The sequence below is a fragment of the Anomaloglossus baeobatrachus genome, chromosome 7 (assembly GCF_048569485.1).
Source record: "Anomaloglossus baeobatrachus isolate aAnoBae1 chromosome 7, aAnoBae1.hap1, whole genome shotgun sequence".
NCBI lineage: Eukaryota > Metazoa > Chordata > Amphibia > Anura > Aromobatidae > Anomaloglossus > Anomaloglossus baeobatrachus.
In genome coordinates, this window is record NC_134359.1 from 19,338,436 (window position 1) to 19,366,092 (window position 27,657).

At 44.1% G+C, this 27,657-nt stretch overlaps 1 protein-coding gene across 2 annotated transcripts in view; it reads right to left on the reverse strand.

Annotated features, from left to right (window-relative positions):
* Positions 1 to 26,542, reverse strand: part of SPEG (striated muscle enriched protein kinase) — a 210,580-nt gene extending 184,038 nt beyond the window's left edge. For both annotated transcript variants that reach the window (XM_075317104.1, XM_075317103.1), the window contains exon 1: positions 25,737 to 26,542. In XM_075317104.1, coding sequence (XP_075173219.1) covers positions 25,737 to 26,172 — 436 coding nt within the window. In that variant the 5' untranslated portion in view covers positions 26,173 to 26,542. The remainder of the gene's footprint in view (positions 1 to 25,736) is intronic.
* Between the last annotated feature and the right edge of the window lie 1,115 nt (positions 26,543 to 27,657).

Consider the following 27,657-nt stretch of genomic DNA (forward strand, 5'->3'; position numbering starts at 1 on the left):
ACTGTGGAGAACCCGGCCCTGCCTGACTGACATTGACTACAAAGCGACTCTGGAGGACCCGGCCCTGCCTGACTGACATTGACTACAAAGCGACTCTGGAGGACCCGGCTCTGCCTGACTATCATTGATTACAAAGCGACTTTGGAGGACCCGGCCCTGCCTGACTGTCATTGACTACAAAGCAACTCTGGAGGACCCGGCCCTGCCTGACTGACATTGACTATAAAGCGACTCTGGAGGACCCGGCCCTGCCTGACTGACATTGACTACAAAGCGACTCTGGAGGACCCGGCCCTGCCTGACTGACATTGACTACAAAGCGACTCTGGAGGACCCGGCCCTGCCTGACTGTCATTGACTATAAAGCGACTCTGGAGGACCCGGCCCTGCCTGACTGTCATTGACTACAAAGCGACTCTGGAGGACCCGGCCCTGCCTGACTGTCATTGATTACAAAGCGACTTTGGAGGACCCGGCCCTGCCTGACTGTCATTGACTACAAAGCAACTCTGTAGGACCCGGCCCTGCCTGACTGACATTGACTACAAAGCGACTCTGGAGGACCCGGCCCTGCCTGACTGTCATTGACTACAAAGCGATTCTGGAGGACCCGGCCCTGCCTGACTGCCATTGACTATAAAGCGACTCTGGAGGACCCGGCCCTGCCTGACTGTCATTGACTACAAAGCGACTCTGGAGGACCTGGCCCTGCCTGACTGACATTGACTACAAAGCGACTCTGGAGGACCCGGCCCTGCCTGACTGTCATTGATTACAAAGCGACTTTGGAGGACCCGGCCCTGCCTGACTGACATTGACTACAAAGCGACTCTGGAGGACCCGGCCCTGCCTGACTGACATTGACTACAAAGCGACTTTGGAGGATCCGGCCCTGCCTGACTGTCATTGATTACAAAGCGACTCTGGAGGACCCGGCCCTGCCTGACTGTCATTGATTACAAAGGGAATTGTGTAATGCCTCAATTCTCCTGTGGGGACGCTGCAGGGAGGCTTAACACTGGAAGCTGATCAATAGAGGTCTGTGCAGCCGGACACCTTGTGAAAAGGGATTTCCAAGGATACAATCAGTGCGGCAATTTATACACATATATTATGCCCTATACAGTCATATAAGGGGCATGAGTTACCCTCCAATGGGCACCACGGAGGCCTGACACCCATCACTAATATCATTACTACATGACATCAGTGCATTATTGAGCTTTGTGTATTCTATGTACAGTACTATATGGCGGTATTATTGAGCGCAGCGCATTCTATGTAGAGCATTATATGGTGGTATTATTGAGCGCTGTGCATTCTATGTACAGCACTATATGGAGGTATTATTGAGCTCTGTACATTCTATGTAGCGCACTATATGGCACAGTATTGAGCTCTGTACATTCTATGTAGAGCACTATATGGCGGTACTATTGAGCTGTGGTCATTCTATTTAGAACACTATATGGTAGTATTATTGAGCTCTGTACATGCTAGGTAGAGTAGTATATGGCTGTATTATTGAGCAGTGTACATTCTATGTAGAGCACTATATGGCAGTATTATTAGGTTCTGTACATTCTATGTACAGAACTATATGGTGGTATTATTGAGCTGTGTACATTATATGTAGGGCACTATATGGTGGTATTAATGAGCTCTGTACATTCTATGTACAGCACTATATGGCGATATTATTGAGCTGTGTACACTCTATATAGAGCACTACATGGTAGTAGAAAGTTTGTTTAAAAGAACTGAGAGTCCTCAGTACTTTTAAACAAACTTTCTACTACCATGTAGTTGATACCTTTTAATGGCTAACTGAAAAGATGGTAATAATAGCAAGCTTTCGAGACATGGTATTATTAATTAGATCTGTACATTGTATTTGCAGCACTATATGACGGTATTATTGAGCTCTGCATTCTATGTACAGCACTATATGGCAGTATTAATGAGATCTGTACACTCTATGTACAGCTCGATATTGCAGTATTATTGAGCTGTATACATTTTATGTAGAGCACTATATGGCGGTATTAATGAGCTCTATTTATAGTGGCAAGTATTTGCCAAAGTACGACACTGCTATTTGGTAGTTTATTGTTTGACTGCTGAGGCTGAATTTGCACTGCGTTCACAGCATCCATTTGACATATCCCTCTGTATGTAAATGTCAAACATATCCATAGGCCCAACACAGGCCAAAATACATTCTCTCACCCTCAGAGAAGTTTGGGTTTTTTTTGCCATCTTCCAAACAGTAGCATCAAACTGAAAGATATATACACCGTATGCATACACACACAGTATATGTATATATATATATATATATATATATATATATATATATAATATATATAAAATATACACACACATTTACATATAGATATATATACATTTATATATAGTTATGTACTACCCACACATATAATTTTTTCCTTTTTGTTTTACATGGGAGCCTATGGGTAAAACTGGGCCCTTTGCAGCCCGTACAATCACCAAAATGCTCAATTTTACCTGCTTTTGGGGTAAAAATGGTCCCCCCCCCCAACTACTTGGGCCTTTGTGCGGCTGCTGCACAGGTTGCACCAATGATAAGGAATGTCACCCCGGAATTTGGTAGAAATCCTCTTTAATCCTTGTCTGGTACCATGGGGGTCAATGTGCCCCCATGCGGATTGGTACCACTAGTGATTTCTTTCCATGGTACCAGACAAGGGTTAACTTAAGAGAAACCCAGTTTACTGAAAAATCACTACTAAATTATATTGCAAAACTAAACCTCCCCGCACGCCCTGTCAGGACAGAGTAATTTTGCAAGAGTCGTGGATCCACAGGACGTAGACCACTGATGGAAGCTGACAATATTGCAGTATGTGTGTTCCTTGCATTTCGCCCACGTACCCAGCAAGGGCTCAATGCAATGAAATATTAAAGCATAACTCACACAATAACGCAGGAGCCGCTCATTGGGGATGTGTTCTGTAAAGGGAAGAAAAGTGGGATTACGTATAAAATGTAAAGATTACTGTCCTGAAAGTGGCGCAAGTTATATCCGAAATGCGCCAGAGTCACAGATATGGGGGGAGGAGGTTCTGTATCAGGATTCCGCAGGAACGTCTATAGAAGCAAATGACCCTGGAACCCACAACAGTTACAATTGTTACAATTTTTGCGATATTCTCAAATTTTGTCATTGTTTCCTTTCACATAGAGGATAGCTGTAGATGTGATTTGCACAAGACTTTCTTGTAGCTCTCATAAATACTGCTCCTAAGGCCGGGGTCATGGTCCCGTTCTCATCCAAAAAAGTGGGATGAGCTATTAACCCCTTCGCGTTTAATATTTGCTTTTGCATTTTTGTTTTTCCCTCCTCTTCTTCCCAAAGCCATAACTTTTTTTTTTTCCTGTCCACATAGACAGATGTTTGTTTTCTGCAGATCACGTGTTGATTGACACCATTCATTTTATCACATAGTTTATTTTAAAATGGGGGAAAAGCTCCAAATGGGTAGAAATTGTGATATAAATACAATTCGGACATGTTTTTTTGAGAAATGTTTTTATGGTGCATACAGTGTGACCACCCATATCCTGTATACACCGCACCTATATACAGTGTGTCCATCCATATCCAGTATACACCGCACCTATATACAGTGTGACCACCCATATCCTGTATACACCGCACCTATATACAGTGTGTCCATCCATATCCAGTATACACCGCACCTATATACAGTGTGACCACCCATATCCTGTATACACCGCACCTATATACAGTGTGTCCCCCCATATCCTGTATACACCGTACCTATATACAGTGTGTCCACCCATATCCTGTATACACCGCACCTATACACAGTGTGTCCCCCCATATCCTGTATACACCGCACCTATATACAGTGTGTCCATCCATATCCAGTATACACCGCACCTATATACAGTGTGACCACCCATATCCTGTATACACCGCACCTATATACAGTGTGTCCCCCCATATCCTGTATACACCGTACCTATATACAGTGTGTCCACCCATATCCTGTATACACCGCACCTATACACAGTGTGTCCCCCCATATCCTGTATACACCGCACCTATATACAGTGTGTCCATCCATATCCAGTATACACCGCACCTATATACAGTGTGACCACCCATATCCTGTATACACCGCACCTATATACAGTGTGTCCATCCATATCCAGTATACACCGCACCTATATACAGTGTGACCACCCATATCCAGTATACACCGCACCTATATACAGTGTGTCCCCCCATATCCTGTATACACCGTACCTATATACAGTGTGTCCACCCATATCCTGTATACACCGCACCTATACACAGTGTGTCCCCCCATATCCTGTATACACCGCACCTATATACAGTGTGACCACCCATATCCTGTTTACACCGCACTTATATACAGTGTGTCCACCCATATCCTGTATACACCGCACCTATATACAGCGTGTCCACCCATATCCTGTATACACCGCACCTATATACAGCGTGTCCACCCATATCCAGTATACACCGCACCTATATACAGCGTGTCCACCCATATCCTGTATACACCGCACCTATATACAGTGTGTCCACCCGTATCCTGTATACACCGCACCTATATACAGTGTGTCCACCCCTATCCTGTATACACCGCACCTATATACAGTGTGTCCACCCATATCCTGTATACACCGCACCTATATACAGTGTGTCCACCCATATCCAGTATACACCGCACCTATATACAGTGTGACCACCCATATCCAGTATACACCGCACCTATATACAGTGTGTCCCCCCATATCCTGTATACACCGTACCTATATACAGTGTGTCCACCCATATCCTGTATACACCGCACCTATACACAGTGTGTCCCCCCATATCCTGTATACACCGCACCTATATACAGTGTGACCACCCATATCCAGTATACACCGCACCTATATACAGTGTGACCATCCATATCCTGTCCACCGCCATTAACTTGAGAACAGCGGCAGCTATAGGCATAGAAGTGGTGTCTAGGTATAGTAAAGTAGCCATGCGCTATGCAATGAAACCACCTATAGCGCCACCTGGTGGAAAACAACGGAGTTAGCATTTTTATCTAAAAAACGAAACGAGATAGAGAAAAAAAGTGAATTACAAAGTTGTAGGGCATCATCAATTCAATACGAATCGACACCTTGCATACAGAAATGCTATGATTAGAATATGTAAAACTCACAAGGCTGCGGACTTGGAGACCTTCCTACAAGTCATTGGGTATGCTGGCTGTGTGGAGTGGCCTCCACGCTCACCTGACCTGACCCCATTGGACTTCTTTCTGTGAGGTCACATCACACAGCAGGTGTATGCGACCCCTCCCCCAACATTGCAGGACCTACGACCACGTATCACAGATGCTTGTGCAAACGTGTCCCCTACCATATTGCCCAGCGTGCAGCAAGATACAGTATGCTGTGCAGAGTCCAGATGTGCATTGCAGCAAGATACAGTATGCTGTGCAGAGCCCAGATGTGCATTGCAGCAAGATACAGTATGCTGTGCAGAGGCCAGATGTGCATTGCAGCAAGATACAGTATGCTGTCCAGAGGCCAGATGTGCATTGCAGCAAGATACAGTATGCTGTGCAGAGCCCAGATGTGCATTGCAGCAAGATACAGTATGCTGTGCAGAGGCCAGATGTGCATTGCAGCAAGATACAGTATGCTGTGCAGAGGCCAGATGTGCTTTGCAGCAAGATACAGTATGCTGTGCAGAGGCCAGATGTGCATTGCAGCAAGATACAGTATGCTGTGCAGAGGCCAGATGTGCATTGCAGCTGACGGGGGCCACTAATGAGCGCCATATGCGTGACCAGCATTCAATGTTTTGGGGGGGTCATGGGTTTCATATCATAGCATTTCTGTATGCAAGGTGTGGATTCATATTGAATTGATGATGCCCTGCAACTTTGTAATTGACTATTTTTCTCTATCTAGTTCTGTTTTCGAGATAAAAATTCTAACTACCGTGGAAAGCTTCAAGAGGAACCTCAAGACCCACCTCTTCCAACAAGCCTACAACCTACAATAGCCCTCAGCCCAGTAGACCACTGCGCAACCAGCTCTGTCCTCACCTATTGTACCATCACCCATTCCCTGTAGACTGTGAGCCCTCGCGGGCAGGGTCCTCTCTCCTCCTATACCAGTCTGTCTTGTACTGTTAATGATTGTTGCACGTATACCCTCTTTCACTTGTAAAGCGCCATGGAATAAATGGCGCTATAATAATAAATAATAATAATAATAATAATAATAATAACTCCGTTGTTTTCCACCAGGTGGCGCTATAGTTGGTTTCATTGCGTAGCACATGGCTACTTTACTATACCTAGACACCACTTCTATGCCTATAGCTGCCGCCGTTCTCAAGTCAATGGCAGAGGACAGGATATGGGTGGACACACTGTATATTGCGGTAAAAATAACCTTGCAGTATGATTGTCCTCATCAGTACGATTGCAGCAATATCAAACATGTCCAGTTCTTTTATTTTAGTGGCAAAAAAAAAAATCAGAGCCTTGCAAAAAAAAAAAGTTTAGGGGGTTGTGTTGCCATTTTCCAAGATCCTTAACGTTATAATTTTTCGACCAGTGGAGTTGTGTGATGGCTTACTTGTTGCGGGGTGAGACTGTTTTTTTATTCATACCATTTTGGGATAGATTTGATGTTTCGATCGCTCGTTACAGCATTTCTTGTGATATTGCAGCGACCAAAAAAAACCCATAATTTTGATGTTCTTGAATTCTTTTTTTTTTTACAGTGTTTACCTATCAGTATTTTTATATATTGATAGATCAGACTTTTCTTCACGCAGTGATACAACATGTGTAGTTTTTACATTTTTTTATCTTTATTTTTAATGGGGCAATGGTGATTTGAACTTTTATGTTTTCTAATATTAAAACAAAAAACATTGTTTTACTGTTCTTGTTAGTCCCTTTTGGGTCTGGGAACATGCATAGAGAAAAAGGAAAAAATACCCAACAATGTTATTAATACCCTTTTTAAGCATCTAAATATAACAATTCACATATCAACTACCTACAAGGAAAAAGGGAAGGTCTAGAAAGCAATAGAGAAAGATGAGGAAAGGAAGAGGAGAAGGAGAAAGGGGAAGAAGGGGGGGGTCTTGGTTACAATCTCTTTTGGATCCCGGCCACAGACAGGTTTCAGAGGAGCGTTGCTGTGATAAGTATGGAGGTCTTCCACAGACCCCTTGTTGTCATAGCAACCCATTGGCAACCTGCAATCATATTACCGACACTTAAAATGGCACGCCCCCATGCCGGGGCATGTTAAATTTCGGTGTCAGAGTTTGACAGCGGGATTGAAAAGGTTAAAAATCGCGGGCAGAGCTCCACTCCACCCACAATTGTTTTGGGGCAGGTACTGGCTGTACTACGCAGCCAATTAAGAAATAACGTCTGGAACACCAATTCTGAGTCTGAACTGGGTGCAAAATCCTAAAAAAATCTACACTATATGGAGAGAAGGTATTCACACCAGTGACTATGTAAGGGGAATATATGAAAAGCAGAAACTGCTGTGTGAATACTGACATGAAAAATCCAATAGCTATATGCAAGAGTGAATATGTGAAAAATGGAATCTGCATTACTGCCATGAACATATGATTAAAGAGAAATTTAGCTACTGAATTGATCAATGCAATAGAGCCCCAACACTACGCCAAAGTATTTCTCTACGTTGGGGTCCCTAGCTTGTGTGTGTCCTCTCATGCAGTTAAAAAACTTACCGTGTATGGGAAGCTGAGACCCAGGCTATTTATGCGTATAATGTGGACTGGCAATAGGTGTGGTGGGGCCGGGTTCACAAACAAAAGACTACAAAGCAATTAAGAAATAACGTCTGGAACACCATACAGAGTCTGATTCTTAGTATTCTTAATTGATTTGTAGTCTTTCGTTTGTGAACCCGGCCCCACCACACCTATTGCCAGTCCACATTATACGCATATATAGCCTGGGTCTCAGCTTCCCATACACGGTAAGTTTTTTAACTGCATGAGAGGACACACACAAGCTAGGGACCCCAACGTAGAGAAATACTTTGGCGTAGTGTTGGGGCTCTGTTGCATTGATCAATTCAGTAGCTAAATTTCTCTTTAATCATATGTTCATGGCAGTAATGCAGATTCCATTTTCATATTTTCACTCTTACATATAGCTATTGGATTTTTCATGTCAGTATTCACACAGCAGTTTCTGCTATTACATGTATTCCCCTTACATAGTCACTGCTATACTACACAGCCATTACCTGCAGAGTATGGGGCACGATCGCCCCATATAGTGGACTCAACAGTTCTCTCCAGTATAATGCCCCACACATACAGAGTCTATAACCCTCAGCTGATGTCACTCCCTTCCTGCATACAATCATGCTCTGCCAGCTATAGACTTTCTATCCTGTATAGTGTTCCCATTATTCATGAACTACCAGAGGGCAAAACCTTTAACAGGAAACCCCAAATATCATGTTATGTAAAGTCCTACAGTTCTCTTACTAAAAGGCCCATAATCAGTATGTGGGTGCAGACTCCTCTGTATCGGGGCTTTATAGGAGACAATGGAGCTCCGCGGAGACTACAAGCTCTGTACCCTGTATAGCAATATCCCAGAGAGGTTAGTGCTTTGATTTATCAAAGTTTTCACCAGAATTATATATATAAAATGACGTTTTTTATAATTATTTGTCAATATTTTTAGTGGCTTTAGAGGACAGAAAAAAAAAGTGACTTTTTCTTTACAGGAATACACTGCTATGTACAGATGTATCTCTATGTACCTGTATAAATCTGCTTCTGGGTTCCCTGCCTGCAATACAGCTCAGGATTACCAAATTCTCCTGTCTTCCTCAGTATGGACTGTGGCACATTGGTATGGCTGCTGACTACCAATAAGAAGGGAACAAGTTTGAGACTCGGGGAGACCAGAGGATAAAATTGTTTTTATTTTTTAATTTATGTCTGTGTGAAGTGAGATGCCACCGAGGAACTACGGAGCTAGAGAGGTGAGAGGAAGTCGGGACTGAGCCCTCAAATCGGGACAAGCTCGCTGAATTTGGGATGGTTAGGAACTATAATTTTGGGCAGGATTTGACATCTCCAAACGTTGTTGTCTGATTCATCAAACGGGACCATTTAAAAAGTCGCAAAATTTGGCACAAATGCACTTTGGTTCTGTGATGCTAGTCACTACTTACGGAAAGTATAGACCGAGGGGGTAGTCAGACAAGCCGGGGTCAGGAAACTGGAGGACACCACAGGACACAGGTAGTAAGCAGGAACTCAGTAAAGTCACAGAACGAGGGTCAGAATTCCATGAGAGTTCGTATTATATTCAGGGAGCAGACAGAGATGTGGTCAGGTAATGGTCCAAGGTCAGAAGCCAGAAGATAACGACAAGAACAGGGAGCGGGCAGAGAGGAGTCAATCAACGGTCTGGGGTCAGGAAACTTAGATCAGAACACAAACACAAGCCAAGAGCACAACTGCAGAACCAGAGAGTACGACTGGCGAGGTTCTGGGAGAGCGTGCTCAGTAATGAACCAGAACAATTACCAGGAAGGTGGAACACCTTAGTAATCAGCACCTCCCAGAACCAGCATGGAATCCTGTGCTGTCAAACAACCTGTCAACTAGTGCTCAAAGAAAACAAAGCGGAGCATCTCCAAATGCAAGATGCTTTGCACAAAGGAAACATGTCACTGCCGACTCTGTAGTTCAGGAAGGCGCAGCAAAACATTAACTGTGCGCACTATGCTCTGCACAGAGGGATCGTGACAGGTTCCTTCCTGGAGTGATTTATGTACACCTAACGTTTTTACGCAATTTTCTTACATTTTATCGGAATATGCAAAATTTTACTTTAAAAAGGTTAAAGTAAAAAATAAAGAATATTTGTCTTCTTTTCTGCAAAATTTAGGAACTGCCTGAGCCTTTTTAATGAAGTTGACAGAAAAGATATAAATGAAAATCATAAGACAAAAAAGAAGAAAAAGAGAGTTAAAAAAAATGATGAATTGGGCCTTTAGTGTAATAACTATGTGAATGCTACAAGAGCTGATAAATAGTGATACATTGTGCATCTCAAAACTCAAGAAGCTGCAAGACGGCTGCTCTATAAGTAAATAAGAATTACACGACTAAGATTTGTGTGTCTTCTGATTTCTCCATCTGTTGGATTTCTCTGAAGAGTGCAGTCATAAAAGAACATAGCGGCTGTGTAATTCATTAAACAGCAGGTAATTATCATTGGAAATAAAGATCACTGATCTGATGTAATTGGGTTTTTTATTTTATATAGTAGGCAGTACTATAGTAGCTATATTCTTGTACATAGGAGCAGTACTATAGTAGCTATATTCTTGTATATAGGGGCAGTATTATAGTAGATATATTCTTGTACATAGGGGCAGTATTATAGTAGTTATATTCTTGTACATAGGGGCAGTATTATAGTAGCGATATAGCTATATTCTTATACATAGGAGCAGTATTATAATAGTTATATTCTTGTATATAGGGGCAGTATTATAGTAGATATATTCTTATACATAGTCGTATTATAGTAGATATATTCTTGTACATAGCGAGCAGTATTATAGTAGTTATATTCCTGTATATAGGGGCAGTATTATAGTAGTTATATTCCTGTATATAGGGGCAGTATTATAGTAGTTATATTCCTGTATATAGGGGCAGTATTATAGTAGTTATTTTCTGTATATAGGGGCAGTATTATAGTAGTTATATTCCTGTATATAGGGGCAGTATTATAGTAGTTATATTCCTGTATATAGGGGCAGTATTATAGTAGTTATATTCCTGTACATAGGGGGCAGTATTATAGTAGTTATATTCTTGTACATAGGGGGCAGTATTATAGTAGTTATATTCTTGTACATAGGGACAGTTTTAGAGTAGTTATATTCTTGTACATAGGAGCAGTATTATAGTAATTATATTCTAGTACATAGGGGACAGTATTATAGTAGTTATATTCTTGTACATAGGAGCAGTATTATAGTAGTTATATTCTTGTACATAGGGGCAGTATTATAGTAGTCATATTCTTGTACATAGGGGGCAGTGTTATAGTAGTTATATTCTTGTACATAGGAGCAGTATTATAGTAATTATATTCTAGTACATAGGGGGCAGTATTATAGTAGTTATATTCTTGTACATAGGAGCAGTATTATAGTAATTATATTCTAGTACATAGGGGCAGTATTATAGTAGTTATATTCTTGTACATAGGGGGCAGTATTATAGCAGTTATATTCTTGTACATAGGGGCAGTATTATAGTAGCTATATTCTTGTACATAGGGGGCAGTATTATAGTAGTTATATTCTTGTACATAGGAGCAGTATTATAGTAATTATATTCTAGTACATAGGGGCAGTATTAGTACTTTTCTATTAATCTATTATTGTTCATTAGTATTTCCTTTAAAATCTTCTTGTCATTTGGATACAGTTCTTGACATATCTAGTATACTGTATCAAGTACAAGTAACTCTTTGGTGAGGTTGTTACCCTCTTTGCTGATTAAGGAGACAGCTGTACGTTGATCTAATTTGGGCTACATGTGTTTCCTACATAGACAGAATGCAATTTGAAGATCGTCTGCCCCAGGTCAACTGGAGATTATACTTTTACATTACATATGTGCTTTGTGCATTCAGAGTATAGATGTGCTGTCACTGCATATTACATGACACTAAGTGAATAACACAGAATGTTCTCCATTAGAGTTATCCTGCCACATTGTGCTATATTATAAGACATTACTAATTATATACATGGCATATGGTAGGTTCGGGTGGCTCAGCACTGCCAATATCATAGCACATAGAGTCCATATGGGACAGGATTATGACCTGTATGCGGTCAGACATATGATCCCCATATAATCGAATTCCAACAATGGTTTTGACTGGTTCCTACAGAATCCATGAGCAGAAAAGCTATGTGCCTCCAAACAAATATGAGAAGCAAAAGTATTGACCTAACATGGCAGAAACGTACCATGGCGTAAGAAGCTAGAATACACAGGATCCAAGGCTTCCTTCATCGCTGCCAAACAGGGGGCTGAAGCATGTTTACTAAGACAAGTATGGATATCTGGGCTCGGAGCCTGAAGAACCCCCTAAACAAGCAGAAACAAGCTGTCAGCCTGCGCAAAACACAAGAGCTGACACACCGCACAATACCCAACGCCAGATCCAGACCACATCATCCCAGGACGGAAATATCCTCGTGGGCGAGAGGCCGGAACATCACTGGTATTGTTTGAGTCTGATAACATGACAACAATTTTAGCAATTTTACCATAGAATTTCCAGGTGTGACCCACACTCCACCAGCAAGTTACATTATTCAAAGTGGCCGAGCAATGCACAGTTATGGCTCCTGATCTGTGCTGGCTGTACCTAGGCAAGATCAATAAATGAGCCTGGTTCATAGGGTGAACCCTCTGCCGAAAACCTTAGGCTACATGCGCACGCTGCGGTTTTTTCCACATTTTTCGGTGTAGTTTCGTTGTCAGCAAGTTTTGACTTTTGACTTCCCAGCAAAGACTATGAGAATTCAGATTTGCTGTACGCACATTCAAAACCGTCTCTCTCTATCTCTCTCTCTTTTGTAATCCACACGAGGTCCCACGACGCTTCCAACACTACTACATCTGTCAATCACAGCCATAAAACATGACTGCCCGCTGAGAGGTAACATCACTCAGTTGGGTCCTCCACCTGTGGTTCACTTCATTCGCGGCCTGATTTGTGGTCACAGTTGGAGGACTCCAGCTGTGACCCCAAATCACCCGAATGACGTCACCGCTGACTGCGCAGCTCACTTCAGTTGTTGCATGGAGCTCACAGCAGGCAGTCATGTTCTATGGCGCTCGCTGTGAGCATCAGATGTAGCAGTGCTGGAAGCGTCGAGGGACCTCAGACAGCTGAGGGTTGCAGCCTGCAGCTGCTGCTGTTCCTGTACTGGATATGAAAAATGGGGGGCACCCAACATCATTTTTTTTACCCAAAATGTTAATTTTAATTTGTCTGAGCCTGCTCCTGACCTGCACTGATCTAACACCCCCCTCCCTCCCTTCCCCGGGGGGCTGGGGGCCGGGACAGGAGCGTGTGAACACTAACAGTGATAGACAAGCAGAGGAAATCTAAACAATATCACGCAGCACACTCACACAGAGTTATAAAAACAACAAATGATAAGGAGGAAAACAAAAGAGCAGGGAGGAAATCGCCAGATGACAGGAGGAATTCCACAGCACACCAAACAACACACAGTAAATCACCAGTTACTGGAACACAACCGCACATAAACTAGTTGAACAAAAGGCTATAGTCTGCATGGGAAAACAAATTCCTCCACCAGCCCTAATCTAACACCCCTGCCATCCCTACTCCGGGGGGGGGGGGGGTGGGGGGGGGGAACAGGAGCATGTTAACACCAACAGTGATAGACAAACAGGTGAAACCAAAATAATATCACACAGCACTCTCACACAGATTTATGAGACAACAAATGATAAGGAAGAAAACAAAGAGCAGGGAGGAAATCACCTTACGACAGGAGGAATTCCACAGCACACCAAACACGCAGTAAATCACCAGTTACTGGAACACATGAACACACGGACTAGTTTAGCAAAAAGCTATAATCGGCATGGGAAAACAAATTCCTCCAACTTAAAAAGGTGGGAATAACTGTGGGTCTCCCGCAACATGTGATCGAAAAGGTAACCAGCGGGTTAGCAGAAATTAACTCCTGCTAGTCCGATTACAATTGAGAACACAGCTGGTTGACGTCCAAGACTACCTGTGCATCCCAGAAGCAGCAGAGAAAGCATAGTGTGGAGTGTCAGAGTCTGAACCGTGTCTGATGCAGCCAAGGAGTAAATAGGCAAGGCCACGAGAGTGAGAAACACTAATAATTCATGGTTCACACAGGTCCAGTGACCCATCAGTCCGTACATCTGTGCTTTATACTGCAGCTCTGACGCCTTTCAGTAATTTGTAACATTTCATTTTTATTCCAGTGTAACGATTACAGTTTACAGGGCTCTCCAGCAGCTGAGAAATTCTCACTTTGTGAAGATTTATTCTGTTTATACAATAGTATCGATCCCATTTTATTCGCCTTCTTTGTTCTTAGAAAAGAAATCAATTCTCGGCTGAGACTCAATCTCGGTGATGAGGAAAATGTGCATCTGCCTCGTCCTCTGATGCTCCCAGGATGGCGGGTTCCAATTTTGTTTTAGGCACAATTCAAAGATTAAGGTTATAGTGGAGAAATTCCAGGAGTAGGCAGTGATACTAAAATCATGTATAGACCATATATGCAATATACACTCTACTACATACTCCTTTGTAATAAACTATATATAAATAAGCTGTATGGACGGTCATCACCTTCCATTCTTAGCATACGGGATACATGCATAAGTATTCCATCTCGGTCTTTGTTGCCATTGGATCCAACTCTATATAACCAACGACCAAAAATTATCTCTCTATTTTTATCTATCTTTCTATTTATCACGCCCTCGTGGTAATTTTTAATATTAATACGCTATGAACATTTGACCTGTCCCTTTTTTTAGTTTACAGAAATACATTTTTTAAATATAAACCATCGTGCCGTGACGGAAGGTGGTCAATGGGGTGAATCAGAGGGCGGGAAACAAATCAATAAAAAAGCATCAGAGTCCTTATTGCACCCAGTGTATACAACATTGCCCAGATCGGAGTTATCACCGCCACCTACTGTAGTGACAGGACGGATCCATCTTCATTCTGTATCTGATGAACATACAGCCATTTATCGGTCAGGCGGTTATATCGTCTAGCCACTCTTGTCTGCTGGTTGTGTTTATCAGGTGACATGATGATCCCCCTTCAGGGTAAAGAGCTTGCAGAAAGTGTCCTGATTGATTTATAGGAAAATGCCAAGAAGTTTTAAAAAGTTCTGCAAACTTCTAATAATATTTGTGCTTCAGTATAATCAATATTTCCAGAGGCTGAAATCTATACGGCACTGATACATCTCACAGCTGAGTTTTGTTACAATTGTGTCCATTCCAGACAATTCTTTGAGATGAATAGCCAAACGTTTTGAGACTGACACAAATTTTGTTTACACAAAGTTTGCTACTTCGGGGTTTTTGGATGTTTTGTTCCCCAATTCACTTAGTTCTTACTTTTTCCTTTGTGACATGCTTTCCATCATGCTGGAAAATGATTTATCATCAAATCGCTCCTGGATGATGTGGAAGTTGCTCTTGAAGGATATTTAGATCCTATTTTTTATTTGCGGCCATGTTTTTAGGTAAAATAATGAGTGAGCCCTCTGCATGGATGAGAAGACCGCATGTCACGGTTCTGTGCGGAGTATTTTGCATTTGAAAATGCTCTGCTATGTGTCTTGTGCACTTGCTGACAGGTTGTCTTTCAGCACTAGGGTCCATGCTGGTTTTGGGAGGTGCTTTCACAGATGCGCCTCGTTCCTGGTGATTGCTCTGTTTCTTTACTGGGCTTGCTGTGCCTGTACTTCACCAGTCGTACTTCCCGTTTGTTCAGTGTGCTCTTGATCCCTATTTGGTGTAAGTGTTCTGATCTTGGCTTCTGACCTCAGACTTCTTCCTGACCACGTCTCTGTTTGCTCCCTGAACCTTATATGTTACCTCCCGGCTTCTGACCTCGTACCTCTTCCTGACCACGTCTCTGTCTGCTCCCTGAACCTTATATGTTACATCCCGGCTTCTGACCTCGTACCTCTTCCTGACCACATCTCTGTCTGCTCCCTGAACCTTATACAGTAACTCCCAGCTTCTGACCTCGTACCTCTTCCTGACCATGTCTCTGTCTGCTCCCTGAACCTTATACGTTACCTCTCGGCTTCTGACCTCGTACCTCTTCCTGACTATCTCTCTGTCTTCTCCCTGAACCTTATACATTACCTCTCGACTTCTGACCTTGAACCTCTTCCTGACCACGTCTCTGTCGGATCCCTGAATCTTATACATTACCTCTTGGCTTGTGATCCTGATTTGTCTGACTACCCTTCTCTTCATACTGCTCGTAGTGTCCAGCATTACAACCCACACATGAATGGTCTCAGGATGCTTTACTGTTGGCTGACACAGGACTCGTGGTTGCGCTCACCTTTTCTTGTCCGTATAATCATTCTTCCTGATGTCCTAAACAGTTTGAAAGCAGTTACATCAGAGAAAAATAATTTGACAGCCATCCGCTGCCGTCCAGTCCCTGAACTCCGGGCAGTTGTTTTCTCTGATGAGGACCCTCCAGACTCCTTGGGACATCTGGAGGAATGACTTTCCAGAAAAGAAAAGGTGATAGCTACCATGAATCCTGTGTCTGCCAACAGTAAAGCATCACAAGACTATTCATGTGTGGGGGCTTCTCAGCCATGAACGGGCTCACTTAGAATTTACTTAAGAACAAGCCAATGAATAAAGAATGGGATCTAAATCTTCTCCAACAGCGACTTCTCCCATCATCCAGGACAATGTGCTGATGATGCTTTTTCCTACATGATGGATATTGCGTCACAAAGTAAAAGTGATAACTAAGTTGCTTATGAGCAAAATATTGAATGTTTGGTTCTGTAGTAGGAAACGTCAAAAACCTGTGGTCAATCTGTCACACTTCCCAGGTGTGACAAGTGTGGTGGGCGCGTTACAGACCTACGTGCGTCTGATGCAGAACAAAAACACAACAAAAAAAGGGGATACCGGGGACACAATAACAGCGGGAATTAATGAGAAGGGTAGGTGGGACACCTCCTATCTTTATCTGCAGTTGTCCCTACTCTCCTAGCCAGCCCCTATACCGTCTCCGCATCTGTCACCATGCAGGAACTTGAGACCCTGAGAAGACCCTATAGATGCCCTTGCTAGTGAAGGGCAGGTGAGGTTCACTAGACCCCACTGCTGCACTAACAAGACACAAGGTAAGATAAGACAACAGGGAGGAAAAGCAACAAAAAGGATAAAGCCTGGGAACAGGAAAACTCTATAACAGAACCTTCCTCCAAGGCGGCCAGAGAACAAATGAGTTTGTATCTTCAGCAAGGAATGCTGGGAAACACCTCTATTTAAACCTGAAGGGCGTGGCTACAAAACAGCTACAGCTGAAACACTCAGCAAGGAACTGCAGGAAAAGCTGCTAGCAGCAAAACTGACATTAACTATTTCAGTGCCAAATGAAACGAGATAACGTTTAAATGTAGAGAGCCGGAAAGAGATGAGAGGCTCCAGTCCTAAAGCTGTCACTAGTCTCCAACAACAGGGAGACGACCATAGCACAATCCTCAAAAGACAACAAACGAAAACTGAGAAATTGTGATAAACCCCAAGCACTGATGATACAAAAATGGGTCATCAGTTAGGATCAGGCCCAGAAGCCGAAATCCGGCTGCCGGGGCGAAGGGCAGAAGTTAAGAAAAATCAGAGTCAGTGCTGGCAATAGTCAGTCTATGAAGAAACTTCATCTATTTGTCAATAAAAGTTTAAAAAAAACTATGAAATGTTTATAATTGTTCTTCAGTAACCATAGAAACATCCGGCTAAAAGATCTTAAAATACCAAAGCAGTAAAGTGTGAAAAACAAAATTTGTGTCAATTTCAAAACCGTAAATGAACAACAATCGCCAGAGGGATCTGAAGCCTGCATAGCATTACTGCAGGATCCCGAAGCCTCCATACCATTGCCTGAGAAACCTGAATCCTGCATACACCATTGTTAGAGAGACCCAAAGACTGTATACCTTTCCCAGATGAACCTGAAGACTGCAACCATCGCCAGAGGGACCCGAAGCCTATATATCATCACCAAAAGGAACCCGAAAACCAAATATTGGAGCCAGAAGATCCGGAAGACCGAATATCGTCGCAAGAAGAACCAATGACGTTACAATCCCACATATCTGCTGAGCTGTGCACAATATTTCCTATATTGGGCATGTGTCCTATTCTAATAAAAAGCACATATACAGAATACCTGCTGATCATGAATACATTTTGGCAGGTGTGCGTGATCATAACGTCATTTGCACCGCACAAATTAGGCCCTTCTTTCATAATGTCCATAATCAAAAGCCTACACCAATTATGTGCTCGGGTACATTTCTACTACAGTTCACCTCACTTTCTAGTAAAAAGTATAGTGCATTTTCCAGTCGGCAATGGCCCCTCCAGTTATGCCCAATGTACTCTTGAGAAAAGTATAGGGACTTCCTTAAAGCAACCATCCAGCGTTTTTTTTTTATTGCACCACTGGAGTGATGTTTAAATCTACGTCCCCAGCCCCCTATCTTATTATCAACTTTCAGCGGCTTCATCTTCTATTTTCATGGTGCAAAGACAAAATGGGAAACATCAGCTATTGTCAAGGACAAATGATGAAATTCTGGAGAGATGGTGGCCTGGAACCCATAAGCTGGTAGGAGGCTGTGAATGAGCAGATTTGCTTCTGTATGGAGGCTGAATCCACCATGTTTGGGTGGAGACATCTCAGTTGACCTCACCGGAGAATAAACACAAGATCTAAATTAAGATTGCTGCTTGTTGTCCGCTGCGGCAGACACGAAACCTGCCAGAGAAGTCATGCCTTGGCCATCTGCCTGGCCCCTGTGCCCTCTATCTACGACAGCCCGGCCTCATACATGACTGGTGATTACTCGGATTATTAGTCGAGGGCGGTAACGTCTTGGGAACGAAGCGTTCTGTCCTGATCTCGCTGCTGCGACTGGTTAATGAGTGACGATTTATATCTTGTAGCTTCAGTATAATCGGACCTTTCATCAAGTTGTTCATGTTGAGCTGAAGACACATGATGTAATAATGGCTGTAGAGTGGAATAAAACTGTTTGGGTTTTTTCACTTTCGCCTCTCCGATGCAGAGATATTAGCAATCAGAATATTTGACCTCTAATGAACTCACTGTTTTAAGTCTAAGTGGGTAAGTGGGTGCTGTTAGAGTCTTTATTAGGGGCGTATACTTTTCACCCTGTATGACGTGGACCAATCATAAGTAGGTGAGACTCCCAGGGGGAAGAAGGACACGCCCCCGCCATAGCTTAGTGCAAGTTTCTTAGTGCATGTGATGTAAGGATACAGCTCTTACTTAAATGGGGATAACTCCTTCATCATTCCCATCATAGCAGTGTCAGCTCTGCTGTACTGCTCCTTCACACACACTGCCTGGTCAGAGATGTGTCAGTATCACACTTATGTCTTTCATGTCCAACTTGTACTCATGGTGCAGTGAAACCAGAGCAGGATGTCATTACGTCTCACACAGGAGGAGCCCAGAACAGGCAGGTTACTCCTGTGTGAGGCAAAATGACAGCACTAATCTCACTGCAGAGCGAGTACAAGTTGCTGAAGCACTGCAGACAAAGGTGTGATTACCGACACACTCAGTAACAGGAGAGATAAGAAAAAGGGTTTGTAATGTGACACAACTAACCTCCACTGCACTGCCCCTCCCCCACACTGACTCATGCAGGAGGTTAGAGCAGCAGATCAGAGCTGTGTCCTTACATCTCACGCATGGAAAAATCTCCTTAAAGTGTGCCTCCCCCGTGCCAGCAGCCGGTCGCTGCTCGGGCCCGGACCTTCACGGGTGGTGGCTCAAGGGTCCCCGGACACGCCGAATAAATAGGGGGACGTAGATGTACGGGCTAGGCCGTAGTAAGTTCGTGACGCCACCCACGGTGTGTGGTGAGGTGGGACACTACCGCTGCTGTTAAGGGGCACCCGGGGGAGATGTTGTGCAGCAAGTTGTTAACCCCTCCATAGGCAGGGGTGGTGGCCTCGGGACCCGGTTGGTGCGTGCAGGGGAGATGGTGACCGCAGAGGATGCTGGTGTACTCACTGTTAGCAAAACACACAAGTCCCTGGTAAACCAAGGTGGCGGTGGTTGGTGCCACGGCCGGGTGCGTTCGGGATCCCCCACGCGGCTGGTGGTCTCTATCCTTTTCCTGCACCTTTTTGTGTGAATTAGACATCCTAGCTTGAAACTCAGGAGTCTGCTCCCGGCTGGATGTGGCCTAAGGAGCCGTGCCCGCAGTCGCTGGCCCATGGGATCTATGGGCCCTGGCGGTGACCTCTTATCTTTAATCGGTGGGCTGTTGTCTTCTATGAGGGACTTTGGGTGGGACAGGACCTCTAGTCCTGGCCTCAATCGGTTCATTAACCAGTTCCACTTGTTTCTGGTTCCTGGCTTCAGGGTCCGAGTACCCCCCTTTGTGCTACGGTTTCCGGGTCGGTTCCCCGTGTCGGTACCGGCGGCTACAACCCTGGCCCGGTCCACCTCGGTTCCACCGACCCGTCTTCCCGTCTCCTGCTGACGGAGACCACCGTCTGCCTCCTAGCCAGTGGCACCAGGGCTCCTACCCTGGTACCTGTCAGTCAGATTCAGGCCTGACATACAGGCCTGACCTCCACTCCACTCCTCTGACCTTGAACTCTCAAACAGATCTGCTGCTTTTCCCGCCCCGGGCTGTCTGGACCCCTGGGTGGGCGTGTCCCAACCGCCTGGTCACGCCCACTGGTGTGTCTATCTTTCCCTAAGGGGGGGGTGACTAGGGTTTAATGGTTGGCTGTGTGTTTCCTAATGAGGAAAGGTGTTATTCGGGGGCCTATTTGTGACTACCTGGTTTTGCCAGGGCGTCACAAAAGCAATTGTGGGGGCGTGGTCTTCTTTCCTTTCAATTTTGCTGCCCATTTATGATTGGTCAGCATCATACAGGGAGTAGAAGGACACACCCCCAGTAAAAACTCAGATAATACCCACTTGGTTCCAACAGTGTCATATGGTCATACTTGCCAATTCTCCTGGGATGTTGAACGGCTTTTTGTCAAAGCAAAGACCTCCCAGTCTTCTAGAACAGTGGGTTGATTCCCCGGCCCTGCCAAAGCCTCCAAGAATCCTGTATATCTGTGTATCCAATCCCACATTATGGGAGGCATGGAATGAGTCATGGAGGAAGAGGGTATTTGGTCCGTAGGGCCAATGGGGTCCAAAAACATATATGACTACGGCCAGAAATTTTCCAAGGTATTGATATTCCAGGACACTACCTGCAAAAGTTGGCAGTTTGCATGCATCTCTGCGAGAAAGCCAAAGTGAAGTATGAGCACTAAACCCATATTCACTCTGCCCCTCTGATAATAAAATAGATGACACACCACAGAACGATGCATGGTCGGACTACATTTTAACTGAATAAAGTGAACACCATATACTTTAGGGAATCTTCCTGGTGACACCAAAGTGACATTGCAAGGGTAAACACACGTCGTAATGGCTGCAATGGGGCTCTGGATGCATTTCATTACAGTAGAGTAAATTCACAGGTCCCAGGGTCATTGTACGCCACAAGATATCTCCAAGAATGACATTATTATCTGGGAGCTCTGCCAGGATTCCTTGATTTCATTTACATACCAATGCGGCTGACAATTGCCTATGAAAACCATTCAGCAAGTCCTCCGCTCGTGCTGCTGGGGGTCCTGACTTTCTATTTATGAGAAACCAACTGATTTCCACATTGCAAAGCTTTGGATTCCCATCAAGATCAATAAGTGTCCTCGCAACGCAGCAGCTAATGTTTGTGTCTTGAAGTCAGTATTCAGTCGTCTGCTTCAAAATGTGGACCAAAAAGTTACAGCTCAAGTAATGCTTTAAAGGGAACCGGTCACCAGTTTTTTGCCCTATAAGCTGCAGCCACCAGCACCGGGCTCTTATATACAGTATTCTAACACGCTGTATATAAGAGCCCAGGCCGCTGTGTAGAGCGTAATCACTTTATACTACTTACATAAACAGTCGGTGCGGAACAGGTGGGTTGGATGGGTGTCTCCGTTCATCGGTAACGGCGCCTCATCTTTCGGCCATCTTTGTCCTCCGTCTTCTGAAGCTTGGGTGCATGACACGTCCTACGTCATCCACACAAGTCGATACTGGGGTCCTGCACAGGCGCACATTAATCTGCTCTGAGCAGGGCAGATCAAAGTATTGTAGTGCGCCTGCGTCGGACCTCAATGCCGGCTATTGTGGATGACATCGGACGCGTCATCTACACTGGCTTCAGAAGAAGGAGGACAAAGATGGCCGAAAGAGGAGGCGCCGGACCCGGAGAACGGAGGCATCCATCTGACCCACCTGCTCCGCACCGACCGTTTAGGTGAGTATTATAAATTCATTTTTACGTTCTACACAGTGGCCTGGGCTCTTATATACAGCGTGTTAGGATCCTGTATATAATAGCCCACTGGTGGTGGCTGCAGCTTATAGGCCCCAAATCTGGTGACAGGTTCTCTTTAAAGAAAAGGAAGCAGGGGGATGCGGCTGCAGTTTTTCTCTCTTTGAGGAATTTCCGCACAGAAAAATCAATCACCTTACCCACAAGAGAAATTGACATGCTGTGGATTGGAAAAACGCACCGTAGGTCTGTTTACACAGGATTAAAATGAGGCACAATGGACTTGACATTTCTATAAATCCCATCCACTGTGCTTGTACTGTAAAACACTGGGGTTTTGTTTCACAGCGAAAATACGCAGCATCAAAAATGAAGTAAAACTCATCGTGGGCATGCACCCTTAAATCAGCTTCTAATGTGTCACAGTAACATGTAAGAACCCTGGGAATCACCAAACTAAAGAGGCTCCTCTGTCAAATAGAGAAACCAAATGTAATATACCCAAGAATGACGTAAATGGTTCCTGTCATTTCAACAAACTATGCACAAATCATTAGCACAAGTGAATATACATTTTTTGTAATATATCTCATTAGAGAAATTTGCTGCTGTCTCCTCTTATGAGCCACTTCTTTCATGCCTCCTAAATTCATCATCTGCTAATTTACAGCTCATTGAGGGATCAGATTTGATCTACATATTTAGATATATGAGGATGGGAGGAGACGGGTAAGAGACACAGCTATTGCTTTCTAGTAAGTGCTTTATCTCACCCTAGAGCTTGATTCACACCCACATTGCTCAATAGAGTTGTATAATGTCCTCAATGCTGCTGCATAATATCCTCCATACTGCTGGATAATGTCTTCCATACTGCTATGCAATGTCCTCCATGCTGCTGTATAATATCCCCCATGTTGCTGTATAATGCCCTCCATGCTGCTGTATAATGTCCTCCATGCTGCTGTACAATGTCCTCCATGCTACTGTACAATGTCCGCCATGCTTCTGCTTCTGATCATGTGCCACATAGAGACAGGAGAGCAGGACACCTCATGTTTGAGTGTGCTGTGTATTGGAGACATCATATCATGTAGTCTCCACCCACCAGCTCAGAGACAAGTAAAAATTAGAATTAGAGCCTGTAGAGGGAAAAACTGGTGAAAATGCAGAATGACAGTCATATAATAGCCAGAAATAGTGTTTTTTCTCACATGCACACAGGACAGCTTAGTCTGAACTGTCACCTGAAACAACAGGTATAAAAGTCTCACAGCACTGACACCATCCACCGCAGAGCTGAATAAATGGTCATTATTATACACCTGCTCATGGCATCTCTTATGAACTTGGTTGTAAATCTGTAGCTCATGTCCTGGCTTGAATTCAGAACTTCCTCCGCTGTGACCTCATGGAGCATTTTGTAAACTCAGTGGAACAAGGTGGAAAATCAACTGAGCACAATGACTTATGCCTTAACGCACCCCTGTCTTTTCCCAACAGCGGAGGCTGCCATTCTGTAAAACCATAATCTGCTGCGTCATGATACGTAATATCAGGTATCTATGCAGAACTGGGTATAAAGAAAGTAATCTTACCTGAGCAAGAAGCAAAAAACGAAAAATAAAGCCGGGCTCTGCCTGATATTTCCTAAACAGCTGCTTCATTATATCAGCCAATATAATAGTGTCATGCAGTCACAAATAATATGCATTATCCAAAAAATACTCCTAGAGATGCAATCAATTTCCCACATGAAACCGAAATTAAATTTCTACCATACAAGGCCAGAAAGAACTGAGAGAGAGGTTGTAGTTTGCTCCTCGGGGTCTCCATCCTTAGAGGCTTCATAGTAAATGGGGGACCCTGTGAAATTGTCCAGATTGCCACTAAATAAATCAATCAATCTATTTATCTATCTAAAAAAGCAAAAACAGGTTACAGCCGCACACTGAAATACCAAAATTTTCAGCTTTCAAAAAAGATCTAATACATTTTTTTTGGGAGATGTTTAGCATATGAAAAATGGCCAGTTTACATACTTGCCCAGTAGCCACGTCAAAGCAACCTCATTATATGGGTTTTAAAAGAAACTACATGCTTTGGCAAAAATAAACCAACTACTAAATAATAAAAGCACCTGCAGCTAATAGGGGAGGGGGGGATTGGGTGCATATGCAGTCTAATGGACATGGTTCCATATGAGATACAAGAAACAAAAGGAAGAGTAGGACCCAGTATAATGAGGTTGCCTTGACGTGGCTACTGGGCAGGTATGTAAATGGCCATTTTTCAAATGCCAAATATCTCAAAAAATGTTTATTAGATCTTTTTTGAAAGCTGAAAATGTTGGCATTTCAGTGTGCGGCTATAACCTGTTTTTCCTGTTCTATGTCATGAACAGATACGCACCTGTTCACATTGAGTGCTGTTGCTGTCAGTCCTGTTTTTTTTTTTCTTATCTGTCAGTTTGTATTTCTCCTTATCTATCTGAAAGGACTTATATGTCAACCCTTGTGGCAACATTAAAGTTCAAAGACTTCAGTTCTATTAATTATATTTTGTATTAAATCATATATACCATGCAGGATCATTTTTTTTCTTGATTACTGAAGCACATATACTCTGAACGGGGAGTGATTGATGCCATCTGAGCTATATTTAGGTTCCAGTCTCTGTTCCGGAGAACTTGCCCTTTGCCCCTTTAAATATCAAACCATACTGAAAGACATGGAGGGGGGATGTTCACAAATGCTAATACGATGCAATCATTAAAAGGGAAGGAATCTCCAAGAAGCGTGCGGTGGCCACCGAGCGGCTGCAAGACCGATAATATTGACCTGTCGTCGTGGCCGAGAGTGGTGTATACAAGAGGCGAATCAGGTGTCACCGGGACGTGCGCACCACTGGCAGACAAAAAGGCCCCTGTGCAAGAACAATGTGTGGGCCCTTTTCAGGCCAATTACTCATCAAAATGCACAAGTTCACCTGCTTTGGAGGTAGTAATGGGCCCCCTTAGCCCTTGGGCCCCTGTGCGGCTGCACCAATGAAATGTCCGCCCCCGGTGCGCACGTCCCTTCCCAAACATTTCCCAATGGATGACAAATTATATTTTTTATATGTCCCATAAGAAAAGTATCAGTGTTAAATTCCAAAAAATTAAAAATAGAAACACTAATGATCACCCTCGACCCATAGGTAATAATGGAAAAATTGGGCGACATTCAATATGGCCTCTACCACCAATAGCAACCCCTGTGTGGGTTCTCATACAAGTTGACACCCAGCTTTCTTGGAAGCATGACATGGACATAGGCTTTCATTTGCCAGGAATATGTTGATTTTAGTGCTATGGATTTATATATAATCAACATTACCTTCTAAATCAATGATGGCAAGAACCGCGCTGGTGATGGCCTCTCCCATGGGATTTTCGGCGACGCATGTGTACAATCCAGCGTCTTCCATCCTGCTGTCACTAATACACAATGTCCCGTACTCCTCTGCTCCGGGATCCAGGGGCTCCTTATTTTTGTACCAGCTTAGTCTTGGCACCGGGTTCCCAGCTACCGCCACCTTCAGGCTGATGTCACAGCCCGTCCCTATGGCAGCGTTTTTGAGCTTGCGGACAAACTGTGGAGGGCAAGGCTTGTCTTGCTCTTGGTCACTCATCAGTTTTGGCCTTTTTGGGGTCACAATAGGACTTGGTGGAGCAGCCAGTGTCTTGGCGAAGGTCCTAGTTGTAGGGACTTGGGTGACCGGAGACCCCTCCTCAGTTTTGCTTGCGTTCATTTTCACCTGGGCACGGTGCATGGTAAATATGGAGGCAGGGTCCTATTCCAGGTAATGGGAAATGAGAATTATAGGAATTTCTTGACAGTTTAACCCAAGGTACGGTCAAGTGTTGGCGCCAACTTCTGCAAAGAGGGAGAGAGAATATGAGGAGGGGGCACCAGCCCCAGGGTAATAGTGTGACTGATGACGCAATATGCCTTTATCATGCAATAATCCTCTTGCTGATGATCAATACAACTCATGAGTTGGGGAGTCCTGATGGCCCCCTTGTATCGGTGCAATTCCTTTCCTAGGCTGGGGCCTGTGGTGGTAGAAGACCTTGTACATGCCCCTAGGTCTGAGCCCCCTCTTCTTCTCCCTCTTCTCTTCAGGCTGCAATCTGCAAAAGAGACCCTGCAGACCTGCAGAACGCAGAAATGAGCCCCCACCCCCCAACACTCCCCTCCTTCACTATTCCAAAAGTGGCAATGACAGCTGCCTCCCCTCCTGATATGTGACATAACTTGGCTGAAACTTTTCACCCCCCTACTCTACTTCTTCCTCCCTCCTCTGTCCGCTGCCCCCCTCCACCACCTCTCTATCATCTCCTAGTGCAAAGAATAGAAACTAGACAGCAACTTACCATATTCAGATGACAGCAGCAGGGGCTGCATGCAGGGGCAGGAGCAGGTGGCTGCATGCAGGGGCAGGAACAGGGGCTGCATGCAGGGGCAGGAGCAGGTGGCTGCATGCAGGGGCAGGAGCAGGTGGCTGCATGCAGGGGCAGGAGCAGGTGGCTGCATGCAGGGGCAGGAGCAGGGGCTGCATGCAGGGGCAGGAGCAGGTGGCTGCATGCAGGGGCAGGAGCAGGTGGCTGCATGCAGGGGCAGGAGCAGGTGGCTGCATGCAGGGGCAGGAGCAGGTGGCTGCATGCAGGGGCAGGAGCAGGTGGCTGCATGCAGGGGCAGGAGCAGGGGCTGCATGCAGGGGCAGGAGCAGGTGGCTGCATGCAGGGGCAGGAGCAGGTGGCTGCAAAAAGGAAGAGTTCACATTAGAAAACCAGTAAAAGGGCAACAGAATATGGCAGGAATTTTAATATGGGATCCGAACATATAACTAAGAATGAATCCCATATCCCAGGGGTATTGATAGTGTGGGTTAATACTGGGTGCTGGGTGTCAGGAGGGGAATATGTATTCTTCCTAAATTTGCAACTTGCAAATTTTGCTGCAAATCTGCAACAGATGTCACATTTTGCAAATATTTAAAGGGATTGTAAACCTTCGAAGACATTTTGTTTTTAATTTAAATGCATATAATTGGGGCTAAATATCCTTTTTGCAATTGGGTTTTGTTAAATACGTTGCATCATTTGCCTTCTATTGCTTCTGTGTTGCACTATCTATTGCTGGCTGCAGAATGAGTTAACTGAGAATCTGTCAGTAAGTCACTATGACTGATTGATGGGGAGATTGCATCTTTTTTTAGCTCTACTTAGCTGAGTCATGACTACAGACAACATGA